Raw genomic sequence first — 23,717 nt, 5'->3', positions numbered from 1 at the left:
AATTTTCAAAATGGTTTCGACAGTGTCGTGATTTATAAAAAAGGGGCCTTTAAAGGAATTTTAATCCGGAACTGTATAGCTTAATTTATGCAAAGTGGGGGTTTTTATAAAGTTTTTTCAACGAACCAGTACTTAAAAAGCTTGATTCTAGAAGTTGAACAACTGAACTGAAACTTTTCAGTGTGCTTTTTCTGCTAATACTAGTAAAGATATAAAGATAACTGTAATAATCGAGCCACCAGGGTAAAGTATGTCAGGCGATAATCCCCCATATTTGTCCAGGATTTAGTTACAGTTTTGATTATAATGATCTAGTTAAGTTCCGGGTTGGTGGGGAGGGGGGGGGGGGGTTTGGCAATTTTTATGGGACACTATCAGAGTGGCTAAACACTGCCGTCACTTGCCTAGCCAAGTGTCCCCGGGGTTAGAATCGAATACTTGAACTGTATTTGTCACGTGATTATCTCGATGCAGAATGTGATATTGTGATAGTTTGTCTTAGCAGAGTCGTATATTTTGTATCTAAAGTTTTTTATTAAAAGCAGCCTTAAGACGTTTCTGTCTTGATTCATTTTCAGCAGTATTTGATAAGATGCTATCTGCTAAAAAACAGAAAATTATTTGCTTTAACCTGCAATATAATATTTTAAATTCTTAATCCATTTATTTATCAGCAGTACTGTGGCCTTGTTATATGATTGATCCATAAAGCGATTTTTAGTGAAAGGCATATATTTTTATCAAGACTAACTAATCGTTTTGTAATTAAACGATATTTAATAGTTTCTGAATTGCTGCCTGTCTCAATATTGTGTCCCGCCGACATCTAACAAAATGGTCATATTTCATGTAGTATTATGTCGAAAGGTACCAGCTCTTTTGCAATATTTCATTACAAGAAATATCGTGGGGTTAAATTTCCCTCTTCAACAGTATCTTACTCTTTAACCCAGAAAAGAAACGTTAACTTAGCCTTAGTGCCATCTTGTCTCAATAAATTTACTTTTTTGACAATATTTGACAACTTCATACTGGCTTCCCTGCGAGTGAATCACGTGACATTGATGTCATTCTCAGCCAATCAGAATTTGAAACTTGTCTGTAGTCCTTCTGGTTTCTATCGAATTTTAGCTCGCGAGCGACTAACAGCTGAAGGAAAGAATGCGTATTGAATACCCCATCATGTAATCGCGGTGATAAAAGACGCAAAATTCAAATTTTTTAGGAAATTCAAAGATAATATCAGGCGATTTAAAGGGGATTTTGATGCGGTATGCTGATAAAAAAGATGGTTAGCGAAGTGTCTTTACGAGAAAAGTGCAACTGTTGTCTCATAGCATCAATCATTTATGTCTTAGGTGAAGTGGACGGGCTAGTATTTCAACTCTTTCCGTTCAGAATCCTAATACTCTAAAAAACTAAACATCTGTATTGAGTTTCTTCTAGGAAACTGCGTAGTCATGACAAAAATTTGTGCCTGATAATCGCACAAAAGACAAAAAGTATGAAACTCGGAGTTGCAACTCAGAACCGTTCTGTTCTATGCATCAAAGGGTATTTCCTTTTCTCTGTGTTCTGTTTTTTAAAAAGTCAAAACAGAGAACCTTAGTGTCGACGCCTTCCACGAGCTAACTGAAGATTTTTCTTTCCAAATCAGAGATTGGCCGAACTAGAAATCAAGCATGTAATCTCAATTGGATGGCATTTTAAAACTTATCTTACAATTCAATGTGTTACTCCTCTATTTGAATGATGTTACAAACTATAAACATTACTGTAATACAGCAATGCTATCAACAAATTGTTTTGATTTAGTTGTGAATTTTTTGGATTATGGCTGCGATAATGTTTTTGTAGCAAAAGCTGGATGCGAGCAAAGTCGTCTTTAACTTTTGTCCGTATGTTTAACGTTATCTTAATGACATTTAAAACAAATTAATTTCTTTTAATCCACGCCAGGCTAATTAGGACGGATTTAACATTAATTGAGTCGAGACTTGCTCATAAAACTGCCAAAGTTTTGTTTCACCTGCAAACAATTTTCATCAGAATTTTGTCTTCATAGAAATAACCAGAAAATTCTAGTAATTTCATTCAAATTGCGCCTGTTGATGACGTATTGGATGGCGGAATACAACAAAGTTATTCAAACACAACAGCACGGGTGATCCTTGAACCTCGCGTTTGTTTTATGTTGACGACTTCTTACTTGTGAAATCATCCTTTTCAGATTACTCTGTCGAATCTTTCTAAAAGCCTCTACATTGCGTGCTCCTGCGTGCAAGCCAAATCACTCAAATGTACTAAAAGATGATAAAATTATCTCCTCATCTTTTTTTGGCCTTTTTCGTTTCAGTCGAGATATGAGCTGTGTTCTTTTTACCTTGTTTCTCCCGTAGTCTCGCGCTTGTAGTTTATCTTTTCTTAATTTGTTTTATTCATATTTTTTTCTCATCAACGGTTGCCTTTCGTTCATTTCAAATGTTCTTCAAAAGCTAACTTTAGTGATGTTCTTTCTAGCTAACTTTAGTGATGTTCTTTTTAGCAACCTTAACATGTGTCCAAACCAGCTTAAAATTCTATTTCACGTGAAAATGTTTGGGAATGGCTTTCTGTTAATTATCAAAGCCCACAAAGTAAGAATCTGCAGATAACTCAGAATAGGCTGTCGTAATTTCTCAATTTGTTTCATACATGCCAGTTTCGTAATCACTTGTGAAGTGCTAAGTGTCAATCTAAGAGTTAAATTTCAAAACCGAGAAAATATTTTCAAATTATTATTTTTAAAAAAGCTCGTACAACAAATTGCAAGACATAGTAGTTAGAGGCAGGGAGCATAGACACGTGAAAGTTTTTCGTTTGATCTTTGAATTAAATTTTTAAACAAAACAATAGATTTTTATTTTGATAAAACGATGTTTACTTGAAGACTTATTCGGATTCCTTTCGCAACAATAGGTTAAAACCAAACAGGTTTTTACGAACACGTCTGTTTATATCGTTTTATTTTCATCTAGAACAATCAAATACCTGTCTCGTATACTGTGTTTTATTTCTGCTAATCACCTGTGCTCTAACGAAATCTCGTCTTTTGTTGTTCTGTTTCCCTAGTAACGTTCATGCTTATCTGACTTCATGCAGAAAAAGCTTGATGCTAACGCAAGAAAATAATCCCCGATCCACAGACTATTTCTCTTATCAAATTCAGAATCGCTTTTCACTGTGCAAACAGTCTAGTCTTGTTGAAAACCTACAGTTATTTTTAGTTCACATCCATCTATGTTCCCATGTAGAATAGGCAGTGAAAGTGAAATGATCTTAGTTGCAAATGGCGATTTCGAAGCACTCCCTTTAGTGCCAAATAGATTTTATCATCGTCAATAGACTTCGCGATCAATTTTCTTTGTTTTGATACACCTCGTTGGATTTATTTTTTATTTTGTGTTGTCACGTGAGGACATTTCTACCTGTCATTCCAGGCATCCATTGATTCAAAATATTTCTCGTTGCGTTAAATGCCAGAAGACGTAATTCGTTTTAATAGAAGTATCACTTACAGCTTTGGAGAGAGCTCGGTTGCATATTTGTTGAATTTTTCATTAAAATGACAGTAAAATGACATTCTTTAACAAAATACACTATTTTTCTTTGATATTTATTGTTGTACAATTCGTTTGCAGACAACAAGTATCAAGGAAATCACAGTGGAGGTGGATACCCACCAAACAATTTTTCAGACGCACAGAAGAAGCGTTCTGTTCACTTCAATGAAATTGGCAGCGTGAACGGTCCGATGGATGAGGAAGAAGAAATCCGCCGCGTTGCTGCGTCAGCTGTTGCCGCGGCAGTCGCCGCTGCAACCGCTGAGCATGTAGCGAAGCAAGCGAATCCGACAATGGGTGCAAAAGCTGCCGCAATGGCGTCCAAAGTTGGGGCTGCTGTGGCAAAAGGAGACTCGGATGCCGCCGCAAAGGCAGTTATTGCGACAGCTCAAGCAGTCGACGAAGTTGTTGCGTTAGCGTCATCAAGGGCGCCCACTTCAACGCCCCGATCCACGGGTGGTGCCAACGGTACAATAGCACCAGCACACGAAGTTCATTCACCGCCTAAAAGCTCGACATGTACTATATTATAGCAATAGATGACGTTTAAATAGAGATATATGCATCAATCCCGCCGAGGTTGAAGACAGATCTCATATGTTGATGCGTTTAAACAATGAAGGAAGAGTGGATGAGAAAATCATGTGATTATGGTGTAATATTAACACTTCTATACCTCCACCCCGTTTGTCGCAACCAATTTTGATCGCGATTATTCCAATTTTGTTGCTTTTATACGGGCTATTTGTTTATGACATTCAGTGACGAATTCAATGGCAAATGCTCTAAAACCACCTCCATTCCCCCTTATCTAGTGTTCAATGCCCCTTCTCTACTTTACCCCCATTAGCTAGACTAGTCCACTTTTTTAAGACTCTGGTCTATTTTCAAGCTAAAGAATTTGACCCTTTTAGCAAATACTGCCCCCCTCTCTTTATCACCAGATGCCTCATCCACGATGTATCTGCCTATAATACACCAATGACCAGAGATTTAAATGCATTGTGTTAAACAATGAACTTACTTTGTATATTGAAGGGTTTGAAAACTGATTACCATTAATAGATATAGAAAAGTATGACTACTAACAACATCGTCAACGTAAGATCAACGTGCGAATAATTTTTGCTAACAGGATGTACAATGAAAAGCTCTTTAGCGGACGACTCAGTGTCCTCTGTCCTAACGTTCCTTGTAAGCGGCTTCGTCTGCAGAAATGAAACTAAAACAAAATCGCAAATTTCTTATTTTGGATCTCCGTTATCTGGTATCCTTTATCGGGAGATGTCTTAATGGAGATATCTTTGTTGGAGGTTTTACTTTTGCAATGACAATTGTTGTGGCGCAGACCGGTAGGAATCCCCCTCCCCACCAACTCATGTTAAATGATACATTCCTGATAACATGTACATCCAAGAGGCATTAACAACCATCCACCGTAATTTTGATGACAATATGTCCTAGACTTAGATGCTGGAAAAAGGTTTAAACTTCGTTGGCCTTTTTTCTTCGAGACCATGCTGTTAGTGTCCCAAAACACCTAAGATGCAGCCATTGCACTTCCATTCCTCTTTTTTATCAGATCGTGAATTTTTTGTTTAAAGATTTCCCTTCTGGGATGAAACTATCACTTGACTTTCAAATTTAAAAGATGGATTTGGAGGAAAGAGAATTCGAAGGGGTTAGGTCGTTATGCATAGTAGCAGTTTTTCGGTCTTTTTTCAGTATATTAAGTGCAAGCAGAAAATTGCCAGAAACTTTAATGAAAAGATCAATGAAACACCTTTATGCATTCAGATAAGCTTTAAAAAAATTCGTCTGATCAGCGCCTGATAAATTATTTGAAAGATTCAGCGGCAATCGTCATCTACCCCTAATAACAAGGGTACAGCTCCCCCTAAGTAACGGAAAAATCCCTCTTCTCCTACCCTCTGATGCGGCTACCATATTTTTCCATCATTGGAAGATAATGCCTCTTGATTGATGAGTTCACTGTAGATATGTAAATGTTGAAGTGTTAAAGTGTAATTATGGCTGATATGCAGATAACAAAAGGTCGAATAAATCATAATATAAATTTGTTGTTACTGACCCGGAATTAAAAAAAAAAGGTTATTTCATCTGCTCGAGTTCTTTATTCTGTGAAATATCTGGGGGGCATGTTGATGTGAAAATGTTGAAAGAAGGGTAATATTTTGCAACGCATTTTTGTAGCGCGATTGCTACGTGTCCAAAAATGATTGATGGGCGCCACCTATTAGTAAAATTGGCACTCCCTGTTGGTGAAATGGCGTTTTTTGGTAGTAAATTTGGCATGGCCTAAATTTGTTTGTCCCCACAGTTAAATAGACATGGCCTAGTAGCTTGTGCCGCCATTGCCAAGGATCAGGATTGTCTTGCGTCGATACTGCCGTGCTGTAGAACTTTTTGCGCCGACAGTGAGCGGGACGAATTGAAATGTTAATCTACAGAAGCCTTCACTTATCATTCATTATTTTTCAGAAATGAAAACGTTTTTCAATGCGGATAATTTTTGACTCAGTTACGGCCTGATGTCATAATCAAAATCAAAGGGTATTTCAACATTCAATACCACTTGAAACGACGAAATTTTTATTTTTGTCACAGTTAATCTAGGTCAGGTATTCTGATGTCAGTTTTTACGTTATGTCTATTTTCGGTCAGAGAACTGGAGAACGAAGCATCTGGAGAGCGGAGCGGCATCAATGCAATTAGCGGCATCTTTTGGGATGTGAAGAAACAGCTGTCTCGAAAACTGCTGGACATGTGCGGCTGAGTACGTGAGCTGTATAATGCCACTAGTTTTTTTGTTGAAATTTGTTGAAATTGCCGAATCGCATTTTTCCAATATCACGCTCTGAACTCCTATCTTTTAATCCGTTTCTATTCTGATAAATGCAAGTACACCGCTACCAAAATGGCCAAAATTCATAATGCGACCCATGAGTCGAAGGTTTCTAGCTTACAAACACTCCACGTCGCTGGAATACACCAATGGACCCTCTTTTAAAGTGCCTCTCGTGTCAAATGAGATGCAATAATGACTTCACTGTTGTATAGAGCATGATAGGACGGTTTCAATTGCAAAATTAAGGAATGCATTAGGTTTTTAGGCTAAATAGTTGCCCGTTTTTGAGGAAAACGGAAAAAACGAATCTAATTGATCACACTATAGCGAACAATGTTCGTCTCTCTTTCGCTGTGAGCTGCTTGCTTACTCGAGAATCATATACAGTCAAAAGGGCCTTAAAGTAGCTTGCGAAAGCAACCACTGGGTTTTAACAAGTAAAATTATCGCGTTGAGTTCATTTCCATACGACCTGTTTACATTCATACCATGATTCTAGTTTGTTTTGATCATTTTGCGCCTTATTCATTTATTGCCCATCGATGTTAATTGACTTTGGCCTAGTGCTTCGGCTGTTTCTCGAGTATTTGCTTTGAACTGATTAGTTCACTATACGCACTATTGGCAAACAATCGTTGAGAGCTTCTTATTTGCATTCTGAGAAGCTCAAAAAGAGACTCGAATGACGTCAGACTTACGTCATAATTTAACTAACTTAGAAAAATATCTCTAGCTTCACGATTCTAGGCACATAAAAATGTCAAAAAGGGGAATTTCTAAATCTGCCTATTAAGTCTACTCAATAAAATGGAGAAAAGGCATTACCAAGTTTGTTTGGAGAGAATATAACCTAAGGGTCGGTCCAATACATTTTGTATATTTGTACAAAGAAACAACTTGCACAAAGACATCAACTAAAGTCGTGTATACAATAAACTGTTCCGTATATGCCTTGCTTTGACACCTTGTCCCGTTTCTCCTGTTCCATTTCGCAGAATATTTAGAAGTTTGCAAAAGCGAAACAATTAATTCATCTGACTGCTCTCTTTTCCAAAGATTATAAACATTTTAAAGAGAATTCAGTTCGTCGGTCATTTAATATTGTTTAAATTAATAATTTATTAGGTCAATTTCTCAACATGTGACATAACTCAAGAAATACTTTGTACCAGAAATAACATCATTTTGTCATGCCAGTTCTCATTTTTAACAAATAATGCCATAGCAGGTTTCATTCCAACTCAAAGTTTAAAGATAATATATCTGTTTCTTAACAAAAATATTCTGAGCGGATTCTTCATGCTTGTATTGGCCTACTAAATCCAGAATAAAGAAATGGACTAGGCCTTCCTTTTAGGGTCACGGATGGTCCTTTACCCAAACCTTTTCGTGTTTGATTGCTTCCAACAGTGTACGCGTTTGCAGCCGGGTGACTCGATATTACTGAAAGGATAAGATAAATAATTAAGAAAGCGAAAAATGGCGAACCACTTCTTGAATGCTAACTCCGAGAAGCTATTTTCATTAATGAAATCCAGTTACCAGGTTTATTGAGCCATTAGGAAATGCCAACAGAGGAAAGGTACTGTATTCATATCGGGGCAAATTATAGTTTTAAATTCTTCTTTATCTTTATTTAAGTTTTATCTATTCTTTAAACTAATTTATTTTTGATTCTCGAGGAGCTTCTAGACTTACAGGAGTTTTTTGATAGCTTTACTTGTTATGTTTTATCAACTCTGCCGTTTATTTTGTTGCTTCAAAACTTGATCACATGTACTCTCTAGAGTTTCGAAAACAATGCATTCTAGAACCCATTGTCTAGCATATTCTCTTGAGAAATCTACATTAGATTCACTCGGACCACGTTTTCGTTATCTTAAAGAAAACCCACTTCTTAGGCCATATGGTCATAGGAAATGCTGCAAGATTCTGTTTAAAGATGGATTTAATCGAGAACCGTTGGGAACAGACATATGTCTTGCAGTGGTACACCTTCAATAATCCTCTAGATAAGAAAGATGGCTGAATTGACGTACGCCGTTCTCTCATGTAGCTCGTGTGTGTGTGCGTGTGCTGAACAGCAAAACGTGTTTTGAAAAGGTATGCAAGACTATTTTGCTATTCTAAAATTAAAACCTAGATATCGATGAAAACATACGAGCTTAAAAAGCAATATTAAGCATAGGAAATTTGAATTCTGAAAAAATTTGATTTGTAGAGTCTAAGAAATTTTTATTTCTAAAGCACTACAAGCATCTGAAAACAACTCAAGCCTTCTTCCTGCCAAATGTAGGTTTATTTTTCAAAGTTCCAGACAGATACAACAGTTTTGGCGAAGAATTGGAAAAGTCGGTTATTTCGCTAAAATTTTTTGTCCATATTATACAAGTGAGTATTTTTATTTGTGAGAGCTTGGGCAGGAATTTTAAAATTTATGAAAGTAACAACAAGGTTCTGGCAAAAGTACCCCGAAAGCAAGATTTGAAACTTTTCAGCATGGACAAGGGGGTACTCATCCACACCATGTCTATCGCTTTTTATATATGTTTAGAACAGTTACCTCGTTTTTTCACATTCCATCCACTCATGCTGTAGCTTGGCCCATTAATTTTCGGTTCTGGATAGTACGCAGCTGGCCCTGGTCCATCTTTGACTGAAAAAGCATTCAGAAAGGAAAATCATTCGAGGTCAACATTTCAAATTTGTTCAATGTTATCAGTATTTTTTAACGCTGAAAACAATTAAATTCTAAACATATCTTGAGGACAAATAAAAACAGTGGCCTGACATGATCGCATTGAGCGAAAAGCCCACAGTGCAATTTTTACCCTCCCTATTCTATACAACAAAGTGTATACTGATCAGCCTATGCGACATCGATTATTTTAAGATAGACCACCACAGCAGTAACTTCGATTACATATAAACATGGAGACATTTCTTTCTGTAGACGTGAAATTCATTTGTTTAGACAATCCATTACCTGACCCTTACTTTTTAGACAATTCAACACTTGAGGTAGTAGCAAAGTGTCTAGAGACCCGTCAAAATTCTGCATCAAAACGTGCGACCACCGTAAATTGAATGACCTGGGCTTAAAGACCAATGTTATAAATAATTGACAGCTCATTACGCATGCGCTCATCCGCTGTGGTGGCTTTTGATTATCGGATTAGTATATAGTTTCTTAACTTTTTGTAGATTTCATTAATAAAAAATATTTAAAGGTTTATCAATTCCTATGTCTTAGAGAGCTACTATTAAAAAAAAGTGGACCATGAGAGGTGAGCATAAAAATAAGTGCCATATCCAAGGCCGCCGAGAGGTTTTGTGACCACACCCTTTCAGTCAGTCAGTCATTCAGCCACCATGACTGTGTTTGCATCTTTCAATTATATCACCCCACCCAATTCTGTTTGGCGACTGGCGAATGCATTCCACTAGGGAAGTACCCACCAGTGCCTTGATGTTTTCTGTCCACCGGTGTCTTGGTCTTCCTCTGATTCTTGTACCACACCCTTTATATTAGCTTAAATTAATCAATTCGTTTAAAATTTCTTACTTTTATTATCAGGCAAAATTTTGTTAATTTTTATAAATTGTATTTTAAAATTAAATTCATTACTCTATGAGACCCCTTGACCTCGAGGCCCTGAGGCAACTTGCCCCTTTTGTCTTCCTCTCGGTGGCCCTGACCATATCGTCGAAAAGAATCTTTCATAAAGCAATCTTACCAATATTCTTCTCGATTCTCTTTCCTATTGAAAAGGAAGGTTGTTTTGTTCCCTTTTGCTGTTTGGCGACACTTACGTTATAGGATGCTGGTCCGGGACTGTCCGCTAAGAAAAAGAAACAAGGAAGACTAAAGTTATGGCGTGACCTGATTTGAATGAAAGAGTACGCTTATCGCAGTATAACAGCAGTGTGTTTTGCGAATTTTAAAATCTTTGTCGGGGTGCATCTTTCTAGATGGGTAAATAGATTAATAGATGAATAAATAAATGAATAAATAAGTAAATAAATAGTAACCAAATCAATCAATTGATTTATTAGTTAACTAATTCCATAACTAGCTAATCAACAGATGTACAAGCATTTAAAAAATGAGCGAAAAAGTAAATATATTAATCAATGAATAAGTAAATAAATAAAAATATATAAAGAAACAGTAAATTCTCTACGAAATGTTCGATTGTTATTCAACCAAGCGAAAATAATTAATTTAATATTACTGCTTGCCATTTCAGATCCCTTACTGGCTGGTGTCATTACTCGGTATTTGAATATAAAGAGGGTACCGCGGAGCATATTACAGATTGGGGAGAAGGGAGGGGGAGGCAAAAGTTGGTTTTATAGGTTAGAGTTAACATGCAGAAAGCCAAGGGTTATTTTCGGATAATTGATTTGACAAGCAAAACTTTGATATGAGAAGCTGCTGATCTAGGAAATCTATGGATATGTAATGAAATTCGGAAGACAAAGGTAGAAAAGATACTTTTGGAAATTAGTGCTCTTAGGTGTGGTAGTGATGTCAATTTTTTGTAACTATGGATTTGATTTTGGTTATCTGCTGCATCGAATAAGCTGGATAAAAAACCAAAGAAAATAGCTGAATCAATTTTATTTGAGGTATTCCTCTGTCATCAATTTTTATTATGGTCCACTTACCACCACGACCACGTAACATGAAGATAATCATGACAGCATTGATTAGAAAACATTGTTTGTCAAAATTATCGATGCTGATATTTTCTACTTCACCATAATCATTAGATTTAACTATGCTTCATATATACTATACTAAGAGTCTTTAATGAGAAATAAAAAGAGGACGTTAATGATCTTAGATATAGAATCAAGAATATCCTTACAAGTACGAAATTTTTTAATAGACAATCTTAGAGTTCGCAACGCCATGACATGAGTGAGGCCAAAAGTGAAGTGAATACAATGGTGGCCTATATCATGGAGATCTGTCAATTTCTCTGTTCCTCAAACAAAGTCCATTGCTAATCAACGAAATTCAGATTTTCATGCCAAAAGTACTTTCCTTTATTCTAAAGGCAAGCCTCTAGAAGAGTAGCCTCTATCTACCAAAAATTTCCCGCTGGTTTGCCCAACCTGGGAGATTGGAACTAGCTATAGAACAATAGAATTCCATCATGGCGTCGCGAACTCCGAGATTGTCTATGACAAACTTACCATTTTTTTCCTTAAATCTTTTTCCAATAGAGTAGGTGGGCTTATCGTTCTTGGAAAAGTCGCGGTTTGGATTGTATGAGAGTGGACTGACATCTGGGTTTAAATTGCGAGCTAAAATATAAAAAAAAACAAAATTTGCATTTAGTTTCGACACTGTTATTCAATTTTGCAAAGAGAGTCATCTTTCAGACGCATTAGAGAGTCTTTTTGCTCGATATGACCTTCCCGAAACATAGGTTTTGAAGCAGGCAAGGCAGATGTTTTCTCCAAGTTGATAGTCATTCGCCTGCTTTTAATTATAAGGAGAATCTGAAATTGCTCTGTGTGAAAATAACAGTTGCTTCTATTCTGCCTCCGTCATCAGGCATTAGAAACAGAAAAAAATCACAAGAACTTGTATTTCAGTCCACTAAACAGTTTTCAACCACTATATATGAATTAGAAAACTTTTGAAGAGGTCGGTCCATGGGCTTAGCCAGAGCTATAGCCAACTTGTGATCTGAAACTGATAATACTGAATTTGATAGCATCGCTTTGCAAAACAAAGACAGTTTAGATTCAAAGTTTCTTTACATATTGCTCTTTTTATACGTATGTCTTAAATTTCGAATATAAACAGATTTATACGTATTTTGTACCTAGTTACTGCCTAAAAGATTGTCGCTGTATTTTAAGATAACTCTAAAGAGCATAAGTTTAACAAGAAGCAGTTTGATCACATTGTATCATTACCAACGGACCCATCTGTGAGTTGAGATTTATCAACAAATCCGGGATCAATTGTTTTCAGGGGGATCTACACCACCGACCACCCCCTAAATACAATTTTCTCTAGCTTCGCCCTATTTTCGGTCCAGATGGTTTTGTGGAATCTATTTTAGATGTTGCCAATAAGATGGTTTTTCCTTGACCAAAGATAATTAAAACATGACGTTTAGAGTAATTAAAGTTCTAAAAAGAACATTAGATTAAACAATTAGGATAGCATGGCATATTGGTATACGAGATAGTCTTTGCTGATGAGGCTATACCTTGATCCCAGTGATGCAAAACATCAGGGTAACTCAACCGACAACGGCGCCCGCAGGTGAATTCAGGCCCTTTGCGCAGATTCTCGTTTCTTGGCTCATACTCCGCCGGGCCTGGACTGGCTTCCACTGAAAAACATCAAAGGTTCTTAGGACATTCATTTCGTGAAGGCCTACTACGGTTTCGATTAGGGAATAACTATGTCCAAGATTTTACTCCTGTTAACTTCAATTCTTACCAAATACATCGTTAAAATTGGTTATATTAAGTCTATTAAATGACATATGAAGATTGAAACGATTCTAAATCTAAAAAACACGAGAAAAATCTGAAGGTTACAAAATCTAAAATTTTCTATTAGGAGAAGATCATAATCATTTTGCAAAAATGGTCTTCCCCAAGCAATTCAATATAGCCATTAAACGTTTCCAGCTCTTTCGGCCTATTAATCGATTCGTTTTGTGTTTATACTTTTACTACACCATTTTTGAATATATCATTTCCCTTATCCACTGAGTCTCCATCCTGAGCATAAGATTTTATGCGGTACAGAACTTTAAAATGGCTTTGAAAAAATAAAACATTTCACAACACACTACTAAAAGCTTTTTCGTCTGACACTTCTCAGAGCATAGAACGTCAGAATAAGGGTCCGAAAGAACTCGATGGAAAATATCTTAAGATTTTATAAATGCAATGTTTTCGTTATTAGAATATATAGAGCAACATTACCGGCAGTTTCAAAGGGACGATAAGTCATCGTGAGCATATTAGTCTTGCCAAATGAACTAGGCAGTATATACGTATTTGGGCTTGGGCGGTTGTCATCTAAAAAAGAAACAAGTACCGTGTTAAGAGGGGCATTTTAGGTAAAAATACAACTGTGTACACACAAATTATTGTTAGTAATTTTATCAAGAAGCCTGGTTACAAGCTTTCCTAATTATTTTTTAAAAAACGAAAACCAATGAGCAAACGTATGTTTCAGAAAACACTTTTGTCACTCCAAAGCATATCCAGCGTTTGCAAAACCTTTGTTTTACATGGCTTCCATTCTTAAAACATAAAAAGATGTTGATAGTGGAGATGAAGGGCTTAGCCTAGATTGTCAAAAGGATGGAGCCCCGAGAAGGTTCTCATGATGAGGTCAGGGGTTGAGAAATGGGGTAGGTGTTCTATTTAAGTGTTCATGTACCTTAAAGGGTGGGGGTTGCCCCTCTGTTTATCGCATAGCCTTTCATCTTGGAATAATGGTTAACATTAGAGCACACAAGAATTGTTGGAAGGGGGGGAGGACATGGTCGATAACAACAACAGTTTGATATATTACATCCTCACTGTTTATATAAAACGTATCTTCAGAACCTGGAGTCCTTTTAAATTACTTTAACTATGCAGTCTGAAATTCCCCTTATTAAGCCAATGATGACTTTCTTGCTTATACAAAATCAATAAAAATGCATAAGGGTCAAACAAACTTATTTCGTATTTTCTTTAAACTTAATTCTCTGATATCTTTGGTGTCCCCAATTCTATTCCTCCCCATTTTTTAGGGCAGTAGTTCAAATGTTACTAATATCTCCATTTGATTTCAATAATTCAAACGAAAAATAAACAATTTTTCTATTTTTAGGATAAGACTATCGTTGAGGACAAGACAAAATCCTTCTTTCTGGGTAAGTAAATTTGCAAACATCCTTTCAATTCTTTCCTAAGTGTTAATCTCAAATTTTAAAATTAATTGCTAATTAAAAGTCTTGAAAATCAATTGATTTGGCAAAATAAAAAAAAGTTTGAAGCAAAAAGCTGGAACAAAATTTAATTTGCATTGACACAATTCTTGTATAAGTTTTTCCGTCCTTGCAATCAATCTACGGTTATTTTATTAACATGGCTAAAAATAACTACCGGAAGACATACATTTGCTGTGAGCTTTGTGTGATTCCTAAATTTTTGCTTCATTAAAAGGCAAAAACAGAATGATCGTCAACTGCTTCAAGTTTAGTTTTAAAATTCTAAGACATGACATAGAGTAAATGAAACAACAACAGAATTCTTAGTGCGCTTCTTAGCTTTCTCTTGTACTTTTAATAAAAAGATTCAAAGTTCAAAATTTGCTACAGCGGCACAGCGGTACAACCATCTTCAAATGGGAGGGGATTGAGTTTCTGGCACAAAATATTTTACGCCAAGAATAACGAAAATACATTCAAACTGAAAAATTGCAAAGGAAATCATAAAGCTTTTTGAACCTTGGCACGTCGATATGCGAAGCTCAGAGTCGTGTATGTCTTTTCCTATATTTCGTGTTATGTGTCCTGAAGGCTTGAGGAATATTTTTGGCTAAGGCACAAGCAAAAAGATAACAAATGGAGCTGAGCTTTGTTCTGCATTTTCAAGAAACAACATTTAGGAAGCACACAAAGTTCACAGCGAATGTACACGTCGTACTTATATTTTTTGTACAAAATCGTTATTTTATTGTATCAATTTTTGCTCACAAGCAAAAAGAGTTTGTTTCGGGGAAATATATTAAGATACATTACTATTTTTGAAGATCTGGCGTCCAGCTATTGATTTCGCCACGGATTTTCCTATTGTCGTTCCGATTTGGTAGGCACCAGGCCCCGGTGTATGTGATCCTGTAACTGATAAACACAAAGTGACCAGACAAGATTTGACGGACGTCATTGTTTACGTATGGAAAACTATAACAGAGAAATAATTTTTATACAGAAGTGTAAATTATAGAGATTATGGAAAGAGCAGAGGGGTCCAGATGAAAATTTTACACAAAAATAAAATGAAAAGGGGCTACTTTTCCGCATCAAGTAGGGGGCTAACTCCCCTTGACCATCCACAGCTCTACGCCTTTGATTTCAACATCTTGGCCATATGATTGAAACAAATGGTCCAAAACGCAATGATAAAATGGAAGAGTCGGTCCTGATTCCGAAATACCTTTTATTTGTGTACCTGTAATGTTCTAGTTACACATTTAACATATGCTAAAAAAATGTAGAAAACCATAAATTATTTACAATTTTAATATTTATCGTTAATCACGTTTTAGCTCCATCTCTCTAGCATCTGTAGGCCTTGAAAGTATACCCAAAGGTTTTGGAACTACGGTTCTGATGATAATTGTTGCTACTTAAATTTTATAAAAGAGATCATGGTTTTAATTCAATGACGGTAAAAGGTAATCAAAAACCAACTTAAAATATCAATATGCTTGGTTTTTAAAAGTCAGTTTCGAGTCACAATCAAATTTCTTTCCCTAATTAAGTGTCTTATAAAATGGGACAGAAGACAAATCGTGAATAAAGTTGGTACCGATGTTTTCCTTGAGTCTTGTGCCAAATGAATATGATGGACCATGAGTTCGATCTCTGGATATATTGTACTCTGCTGGGCCTAAAAAGACAGTTTGTGGTACAATTTCTTGATCAGCTGACATTTGCAAACTTCAAAAGATAGGAAAATGTTTAAAAAAAACCAACTCCTCATTTTCATAGAAGATTTTGCTATTACTTGGCTATATGTTCAGTAAAAAAATGTCGCCTACCTGGTAAAGATTTTGGTTCTCTCTTCTTCGGTGATAATCCAAAGGACTTTTCCATTCTGTCACCCCAATAAGCTAGTTTTGGGTGGTATTCGGCAGGACCTGGCGTACTAAAGCCTGCAATATAGATAAGGTAATACTGTAATTAAACGATAAAGGAACTTTATCGTCGTGTTGAGGTGGTTTTGGAGCTAGGTTCGGCATCCATTCTTCGAGTATCTACCTGATTATCATTCTGATATGCAATAATATTATACTTAAAAAATACTGAAAAACTGAACGTTTATTCTCAGCCTATTCATCTAAAAATACTATCATGAAGACCTGTTTCTACCAAATGATAAATGATGATTTCATCTTATATAATTATATAATTAGCACTGTTTATTTTTCAACTCTCTTTATAACAATCTCTTTAAACTTCACATAAAATCATGAATAATTTATATTATTGGAAAAATGTGTTTTCAGACATTTTTGATAGATTTTCTATAGAAATGCTGCTTTTTTGACTGGTTATTTGTTTATCATTCACAAAGCACATGGACGTGCTTTAGTCGCTCGTGATTTCACGTGGAACATAGTTAACCAATTTTCTACTCTGAGCTGCGTGTGAAACATAAGTTTAATTTAAGGCAAAATTTAGAAACCAGTTAGCGTATTGAAAGCAAAATGGTTAGCTGCAAACTTGCAGCCTTGTTTTTTAAGAAAAATGTGCGAAGCGAGACTTAAATTGTTCAACATTTGATTTTAATGTCTGTTTTGAGATACTCGTAGACCTCTTAAATGATTGTCGAAACCACACCACAAGTGTTATCTTCTACATCAAGAAATTTTTCATCAAAAGACCTCTAGAACCGTAAAGCAGATGTCCGTATTGGTATCTGGATTAAAATTTCCAGCTGAAGGTTTTCCGCAAAACTTTCTTTTTCCATCGGAAAGATGATATCTGAATACTACAGTTGGTTTAAGATGCGTCATTTTGGTATTGTGAGAGAACGTGTTTAACAAAATTTAAGGAACGAATTCAAGAAAAAGCTTTTGATACTGTTGGTGAGATCGCAGTAAGATTAAAAGTTAGGTCATTGTTCTAAGATTGACAACGTTGTAGCTATTTAAGGGTTCTATGCTATGCCATCACACTATAGAGAAGATGAATAATCTTTTTCAGAGGAAGAAAGAAACCAGCTCTCTGTTATTCTAGGCATGGGAATCACAAGGTGTGGTCACATCAAGAGGAATGATCATTGTCCTAAAAGTACCTTCAGAATCTAGGAAGCGAATAATAACATACAAAAATTATAATCTAGAAGACCTTTTTGATTTTTTTATCTTCAGTTGGTGTCCACAAAAAACTGACCAAGTTAATGCAAGTCAGGATTGAGCAACACAAAGTGGCTTATGAATTCTGTTAAAATTTCATTACAGCATGAATTTTTCTCCCGCATACCACAATATGCAGACCCTGCCCGATAGAGCGACGCAGTTTCAATCTTTACTGGACACTTAGGAGAACGTAGTAAAAAATATTTGATAATTATGAAGAAAAAAATTTTGTTTACGAATTTGGAAAATTAAATTATCCACGAGTCAAGTTATAGGGCCATGATTGCAAATGCGATTCGTTATATATGCACACGCACCTCGTGTATCAACTGGTTGAACGAGCGAATCCGGCGGACCACTACAGAAAACCCCTTTCATGCCGATGGCGTGCTTTGGCGCAGCGGAACCGAGATTTCCATGTTTGACGTAGTAAGTAGCAGGACCAACGGACTCGTCCCAGTCTCCTCTATCTTGTTTCACGCTAACCATAGTGCCTTTACCTTTCACAGTTATTGTTTTGTTTTTCCAAATTAGGTCAGTGCCTGTTTGGTATTTGCTAGGACCAGGAAAGTTTTGTTCTGTAAAAAAGAAGCAAAGTAGGCTCGGTTATAGTTAGGTACTTCCCATAGAGTCGTCAACTTTTTCTCTATGGGAATCGATACCATATTTGTTATTTTAACTCTCGCAGTATATGGTCAAGAAATAAAAATCAACAAGATAAACAAAGTATTCGCAATATCGTCCTCAAAACAGTCACATGTTCGTCAGAAGCCAATGAGAAGCCTTGTTGTGTCATAACTAGCCAATCAAATGCACTACATTCATACCTTGGTTATGTTTGGTTTTACCCACAATAGAGTAATGTGGAGCTGAAGGCTTGCTTAGTCCTACTTTGGGACTGTAGTCGGATGGTCCTGGTGTTGCAAGTGCTTGCTGCGTCAACGGTTTGCCATCTTGTAGTATGATATATTCACCCATTGGAGTTCTCTCACCTAATAGGGCCAAAAAGACATTAAACAATATTTAATGTTCATAAATCTTTAGAAACTAGAAAATGTCTTTCAGAACCTTCAAACTAGAGCTATTAAACTGATGATGGCCACAAGAGGTGTTCAAGTGAACTGGGGAGAAACTACGGGGTGGCTCTGTTGTTGTATGTAATAGTGTATTCATGTAAAAAAAATTACGTCATGAAACAGCTTTGGAGTGTCTTTGTGAACTAGTATAAAATTATTTCAACCTCCCCATGAACCAAACTTCCTAAGCAGCGGAAATTAAAAAAATTATATGATATATGATAAATTTTGGGCCTTTCCGGGGGAGGGGGGCTTTTTAACATAATAACTAGGCGGCAATAGCCCCTATAGTGGACATGTGATTTAATCAAGTGTCAGGAAATATAGAATAGTGAGACCTGGGAGTGTGAGTATCATTATCACCCTGGTTGTGTTGCTTTTTGGCTTCATCTGATAACTGTTAGAAACAGTAGGCTGGTAGTTAGCATAGTGGTCCAGAATCATTCTTGTCGTATCGAGCATGGCAAGGAGTAGTTTAAGCTACAGTCTTAGTTTGCCTACGAACAACATCTGATCTCATTCCAATCATGTTGGAAGCTGCATCGTTTCAACATCAAAAAATTATGAGTGTTTTTAAACAATGGCTTTTAAGGCTACAATTCTAGTACAAATTTCTTAAATACATTCACAAAGTTTCATCAGTTTTAGAAAGTTGTTTTCGCGACACTCTTCATAATGTTGATAGATTCAATGATAGCAGTATGGTTGGTTTTTAGAAGCTGGTATAGTTAATGAATCAAGGACATGGAAATGGAATTCAAAATCATTTCTGGTAACTAGAGGAGGCTGCTACACCTTAGGTTCATCCAATTTGAACGAAAATATTACAGTGTCACTCAAATTTGAAACTTAAACGTTACAGTGTCCCTAGCATTTGAGAAAATAATTATTATTATTCGAGCTGTTGATAAATGAGTGTGCAGATGTTACTAGTATTTTCAACAAAGTATAAAATCATTTCAATTATGACCAAACAAACAATTCCCTATAAAATACATCTGCTAACTTAACTTACTTTTCAATGTCACAACCCTGTCCATTGCCATATATACTTCACATCATTCAAAACGTGAATTTCTTCGAAACATTTCGTGTTACGTAGAAAGCTTTAGCCTTAATTGCATCTCTACTAAAAGCCTATGATTGTTCTGTGATTTAATTTAACATCAATTTCGTGTTTTTGTGGCTAAAAGTCATCCATTATTGACGAAGGCAAAGAATCATAAAATAGAGATACATTTCACCACACTTAACATATTCATGTGTTTTGAATTAAATTAGCATCATTTGAAGAACTGCCATTAACGGAATGAAATCGACGTGTTTCATGTACATGATTGTAACAATACGAAAGTAAACCTTTGATTTGCAAATTAAATAATTCCGACTCAATATATGTAAGATGGCCTGAAATACCAAGGGCTCGCACTATCTTAGATTCGTGAATGTGAAATAAGAGATTTTTTGGTAACTCGCTGTGTTTTATGGTCCGTTTTTACCATCGTGATAATTTATAGGAGCCATGACGTCATGTCAATAACAACTTCTATAACAACTAGCGCAAAGAACTAGCACCTTTTCAGGGATGGCGCCACCGGAGGTGCAGGAGCCCCCCAAAAAATTCATTGAGCCCTCCCCGGCGGCACTTCAATTTTTAAACAAATTTAAGCAATGTCGGCACTTTCATAACTTCCACTTCGTAATTTTTTTTCATTGTATGATTTTTTTCATTTTTTTTCATTTTTTGAACTAGAATTACCACAGTGGAAATGGTGTTATATTACATCTTTGTGGGTGAAGCACTCTGACATTACAGCCCCCCAGCATTTTTTTTGGCGCCATTCCTGACCTTTTTTATTATACAGGCAGCTTTTTTCTCAGGGACGAAATCAGAATTTCTAGATGGTGCCAAGGGAACGTTTCATAACGAGGCTTAGCATTACTTAGCTTTCTAGTACAGAAAAGTTTACAACTATATATTTTCTATATTACTCAAACTATACTTTTCACTCTAACTAAAATACTGTGTTTTTACAGAAAAAGAGTAAGCAAGATTTTGCTTTTGGTAACTGACTATTTAGGTAGCATTATACGAGTTTTCAGATTCTCTAAATGATTTTTTGGCTGTAATAAACAATTCTTGACTATCATGTGAATTCTCAGCCAACCTCGTACTGCAGAGTCACAACAATAGTTCATCATTGCTCTCTTATTTCAATAACCGACTCTTGTATAGGAAGAAAGGGGTGATTACCATCCTGCCATCACCACTCTATCCAATATGAATGTTTTCACAACAGTATAATACAAGATTTTTAATTGTCACATCAAAAATATCTGGATCATAACAAGCTCTTTATCATTGTTACGATAATCAATAAAGCCAAAATCGTTAAATCAGAAGCAAAAAAATATAAGAATATAAATCTTACATTTTTTCTCTGCCTTTTTCGCATGGATCCTCTGCAGATGTTTAGACCAGTCCACAAGCTCCTTGTTAAATCCATGATAATCCAGCTCTTCATCATACTCTTCCTCTGCAAAGTTCACCGAACCATTCTCATCTAAGTGTTTTGATAATCCTCTGAAACTTCGTGAGGTTTCTCTTTCGCTATTTGCCTCTTCAAAATCTTCAGAGAATCTGTCCTCATTAAGACTGCCAAGTAAGGACTGCTTCGGTGAGTTATGATGACGTAATGCCAGCGATTGTGACCTGTGCTTGCTGTCCAACAAACCTTTTTGTTTCTTCTCGTCAGTTGGATGGCTAGTAGTAATTGTTACTCGTCTGTCTGTTTTTCCAGCCATTGCAGTTTTATCCACAGCATCTTCAGAGCCGTGATCAAATGATAACATAATTTTAAGGAAGTTCAAAAATAGTATCCATAAATATACCAACGTGTGTGTCTTACAATATAATGTAACAATATGACTTTAAAATAACTTGATATTGTACGAGGAAAATAAGCGAAATTAAGAAAACGACGTTTCAAGAGTAGCCCGTTATCAAGACAATGTAGCGAATGAAAATATTGCCAAAGTACAAGAAATTTCGATCGGGAGAAATATCTATATACTTAAAATATTTCGCATAATGTTGAGGATAAACATAACTAGAAGTGCTAAAACCCCTTTTCTTGTAAGCGTATCTTAGTCTTAAAGCTCAATTAGGCCTTGTAACACACAAAGTCGCGTTTCTCTGAAGTAACGTGGCATACCATTTAATGCTTCAACGTGTTAAAAGGAAAGTCCAAGCAAGAATTCCAAATATCGATATAATGTTAAAAGACTGAATTAAAAACAACTAACCTGATAATTAACAGCATCTACTGCTTGAAACTCAGTCTGGTAGTTAATCGCCAGAAAATATATTGTTTTTATAAAAGGACTGGTGACGAGTTGCGTCATCAATTAACAATTAGTCGTCTAATACCTTTCATAACCCAACGTTTGTAACACGTCACAAAGAACGTCACTCAAGCGCATCAGACATTTTGCGTTTCCCATAAGCTCAATTGTCACCAAGCGAAGAAATTTTGCATAGATTTTATTTTACAACTTTTTGACGATACAAAATTTGAAAATGGTTTTGATAAACACGCAAATTATTTTTACCAAAATTAATTTATGCGTAATTTCTGAATCTCACAAGCCGTTAAAAAAAGGAAAAAACCAGTTATAATCAACCAGAATTCACAACCATAACAATGTTCAGCACAATTGGCGATATTTCTTCACCAAAATGTGAATATTAATACATTTATTATGAAGCTAACTGTTAACGTAGGGTCAACTACCAACACAAAATGCAAAGAACTAGGCAAACGACAGGCGGAAAAGCGCTTTATTTTTGCTCATTTCATGTATCACTTACGACATCAGACGCGTTCAAGGACATATTCTGATTGTCAAAACATTACGGTAACTTTTTGTAGAGTCCTGTTGGAACAATGAAATGCTCTCACTCAAGATCCTAATTACATGCATGAGGATGTTTCCTTTTCCATTACATTTTTACAATCATACCTTCGATCACAACTTACAAACGAACTTTTGCTTACAAACATGCGTTTTCTTACAAACCTACGACATCTTACAAACATGCGTTTGCTTTCAAACATACGATATCTTACAAACATGTGTTTGGTTTCAAACATACGATATCTTACCAACCTACGTCTGCTTGCAAACATACTTTTTCTTGCAAGCAAATGATGGACTCACCCCGTGGTTACCTGTCAATAAAAAATAATTGCCATCTTATCAGGAAAAGAACTTACACTGACTAAAACAATTTGCTCAGTTTCGGTGCAATCCTTTCAACCGGTGTACTGCTTCATTTTGCAATGTACTCTTATTGTTTAACCTTACGTATTTATCTTTGTATTTTTTTTAGAAGCTAGAAAAAATTATTCGGCATCATTTTCTCAGGGAAAATTCTTATGCAAGTGAGCATTTAAGTACTTTTTTGCAGTCAACCGCAAAACATAATCTTAAATTTTTATTTCAAAATCTATTTGAAATCTTAGTACTTGCTTACAAAAAATTCACGAAATTAGGTAAGAGAGTTAGGAAAACGAATTTTTGTGAAATTTATGAAACTCCGTCAAGTAATTTAGCGTGGAAAACCAAGGACTTTAACATAAACCTAAAATGACCACCAAAAGTGTTGGAACAGTCCCTTCATCTTTCCTACTAAACGTCTCCCCTCCCTCGATATACAATTTTGGATTCCGACTAGAAAATGACAACATATGTACGTTGGAGCGTATATTATGTAACCGATGTTTAGCGACATGTTTATCTTCCTTCCCAACATTGTTTAAGGGGGGGGGGGGGATCCGTCTGCTTGAAATAGGGAAATGAACTGAAAAATATGCATTTATTACGAGAACAATCGCGGTGCTCCAGCTACTTTTGGCGGCCATTGTAGCTACCAAGCAGATGATGCGACTAAAAATCACATTCTTTACTTATTGAATCGTCTACTACTTGAGACTGTGATATGCAGCTCCTCGGGGCTCATTTCTGAGCCTTTCACTTTTCTG

At 36.0% G+C, this 23,717-nt stretch overlaps 2 protein-coding genes across 4 annotated transcripts in view; one reads left to right on the top strand and one right to left on the bottom strand.

The window, feature by feature from the left end:
* The window catches only part of LOC135692410 (uncharacterized), a 38,978-nt gene extending 34,470 nt beyond the window's left edge, over positions 1-4,508 (top strand). The window contains exon 14 of the mRNA XM_065210508.2: positions 3,681-4,508. Within this exon, the coding sequence (XP_065066580.1) occupies positions 3,681-4,135 (455 nt within the window). The 3' untranslated portion in view covers positions 4,136-4,508. The remainder of the gene's footprint in view (positions 1-3,680) is intronic.
* A 1,031-nt stretch (positions 4,509-5,539) lies between these two features.
* On the bottom strand, positions 5,540-23,372 carry LOC135692413 (uncharacterized). Of its 3 annotated transcripts, XM_065210520.2 has the most exons (13): positions 22,825-23,372; positions 21,105-22,752; positions 18,424-18,588; positions 17,914-18,174; positions 16,274-16,387; positions 16,042-16,122; positions 15,252-15,353; positions 13,438-13,533; positions 12,708-12,833; positions 11,677-11,787; positions 10,209-10,313; positions 9,035-9,127; positions 5,540-7,914 (listed from the first exon to the last, which is right to left on the bottom strand). In XM_065210520.2, exons 2-13 carry the CDS (start codon positions 21,523-21,525, stop codon positions 7,769-7,771), a joined length of 1,821 nt encoding a protein of 606 aa, XP_065066592.2. In that variant the 5' UTR covers positions 21,526-22,752; positions 22,825-23,372; the 3' UTR covers positions 5,540-7,768. The 3 variants fall into 3 exon arrangements, with proteins under 3 accessions (XP_065066592.2, XP_065066594.2, XP_065066593.2); XM_065210522.2 differs by lacking the exon at positions 22,825-23,372 and having other exon boundaries at positions 19,688-21,241; XM_065210521.2 differs by lacking the exon at positions 17,914-18,174 and having other exon boundaries at positions 21,105-23,372.
* Between the last annotated feature and the right edge of the window lie 345 nt (positions 23,373-23,717).

Source organism: Rhopilema esculentum, chromosome 3 (assembly GCF_057945365.1).
Source record: "Rhopilema esculentum isolate cy_ngs chromosome 3, ASM5794536v1, whole genome shotgun sequence".
In the NCBI taxonomy this organism is placed as follows: domain Eukaryota; kingdom Metazoa; phylum Cnidaria; class Scyphozoa; order Rhizostomeae; family Rhizostomatidae; genus Rhopilema; species Rhopilema esculentum.
The sequence above is the reverse complement of the archived record's forward strand: the minus strand, read 5'-3'. Positions and strand labels throughout refer to the sequence as shown.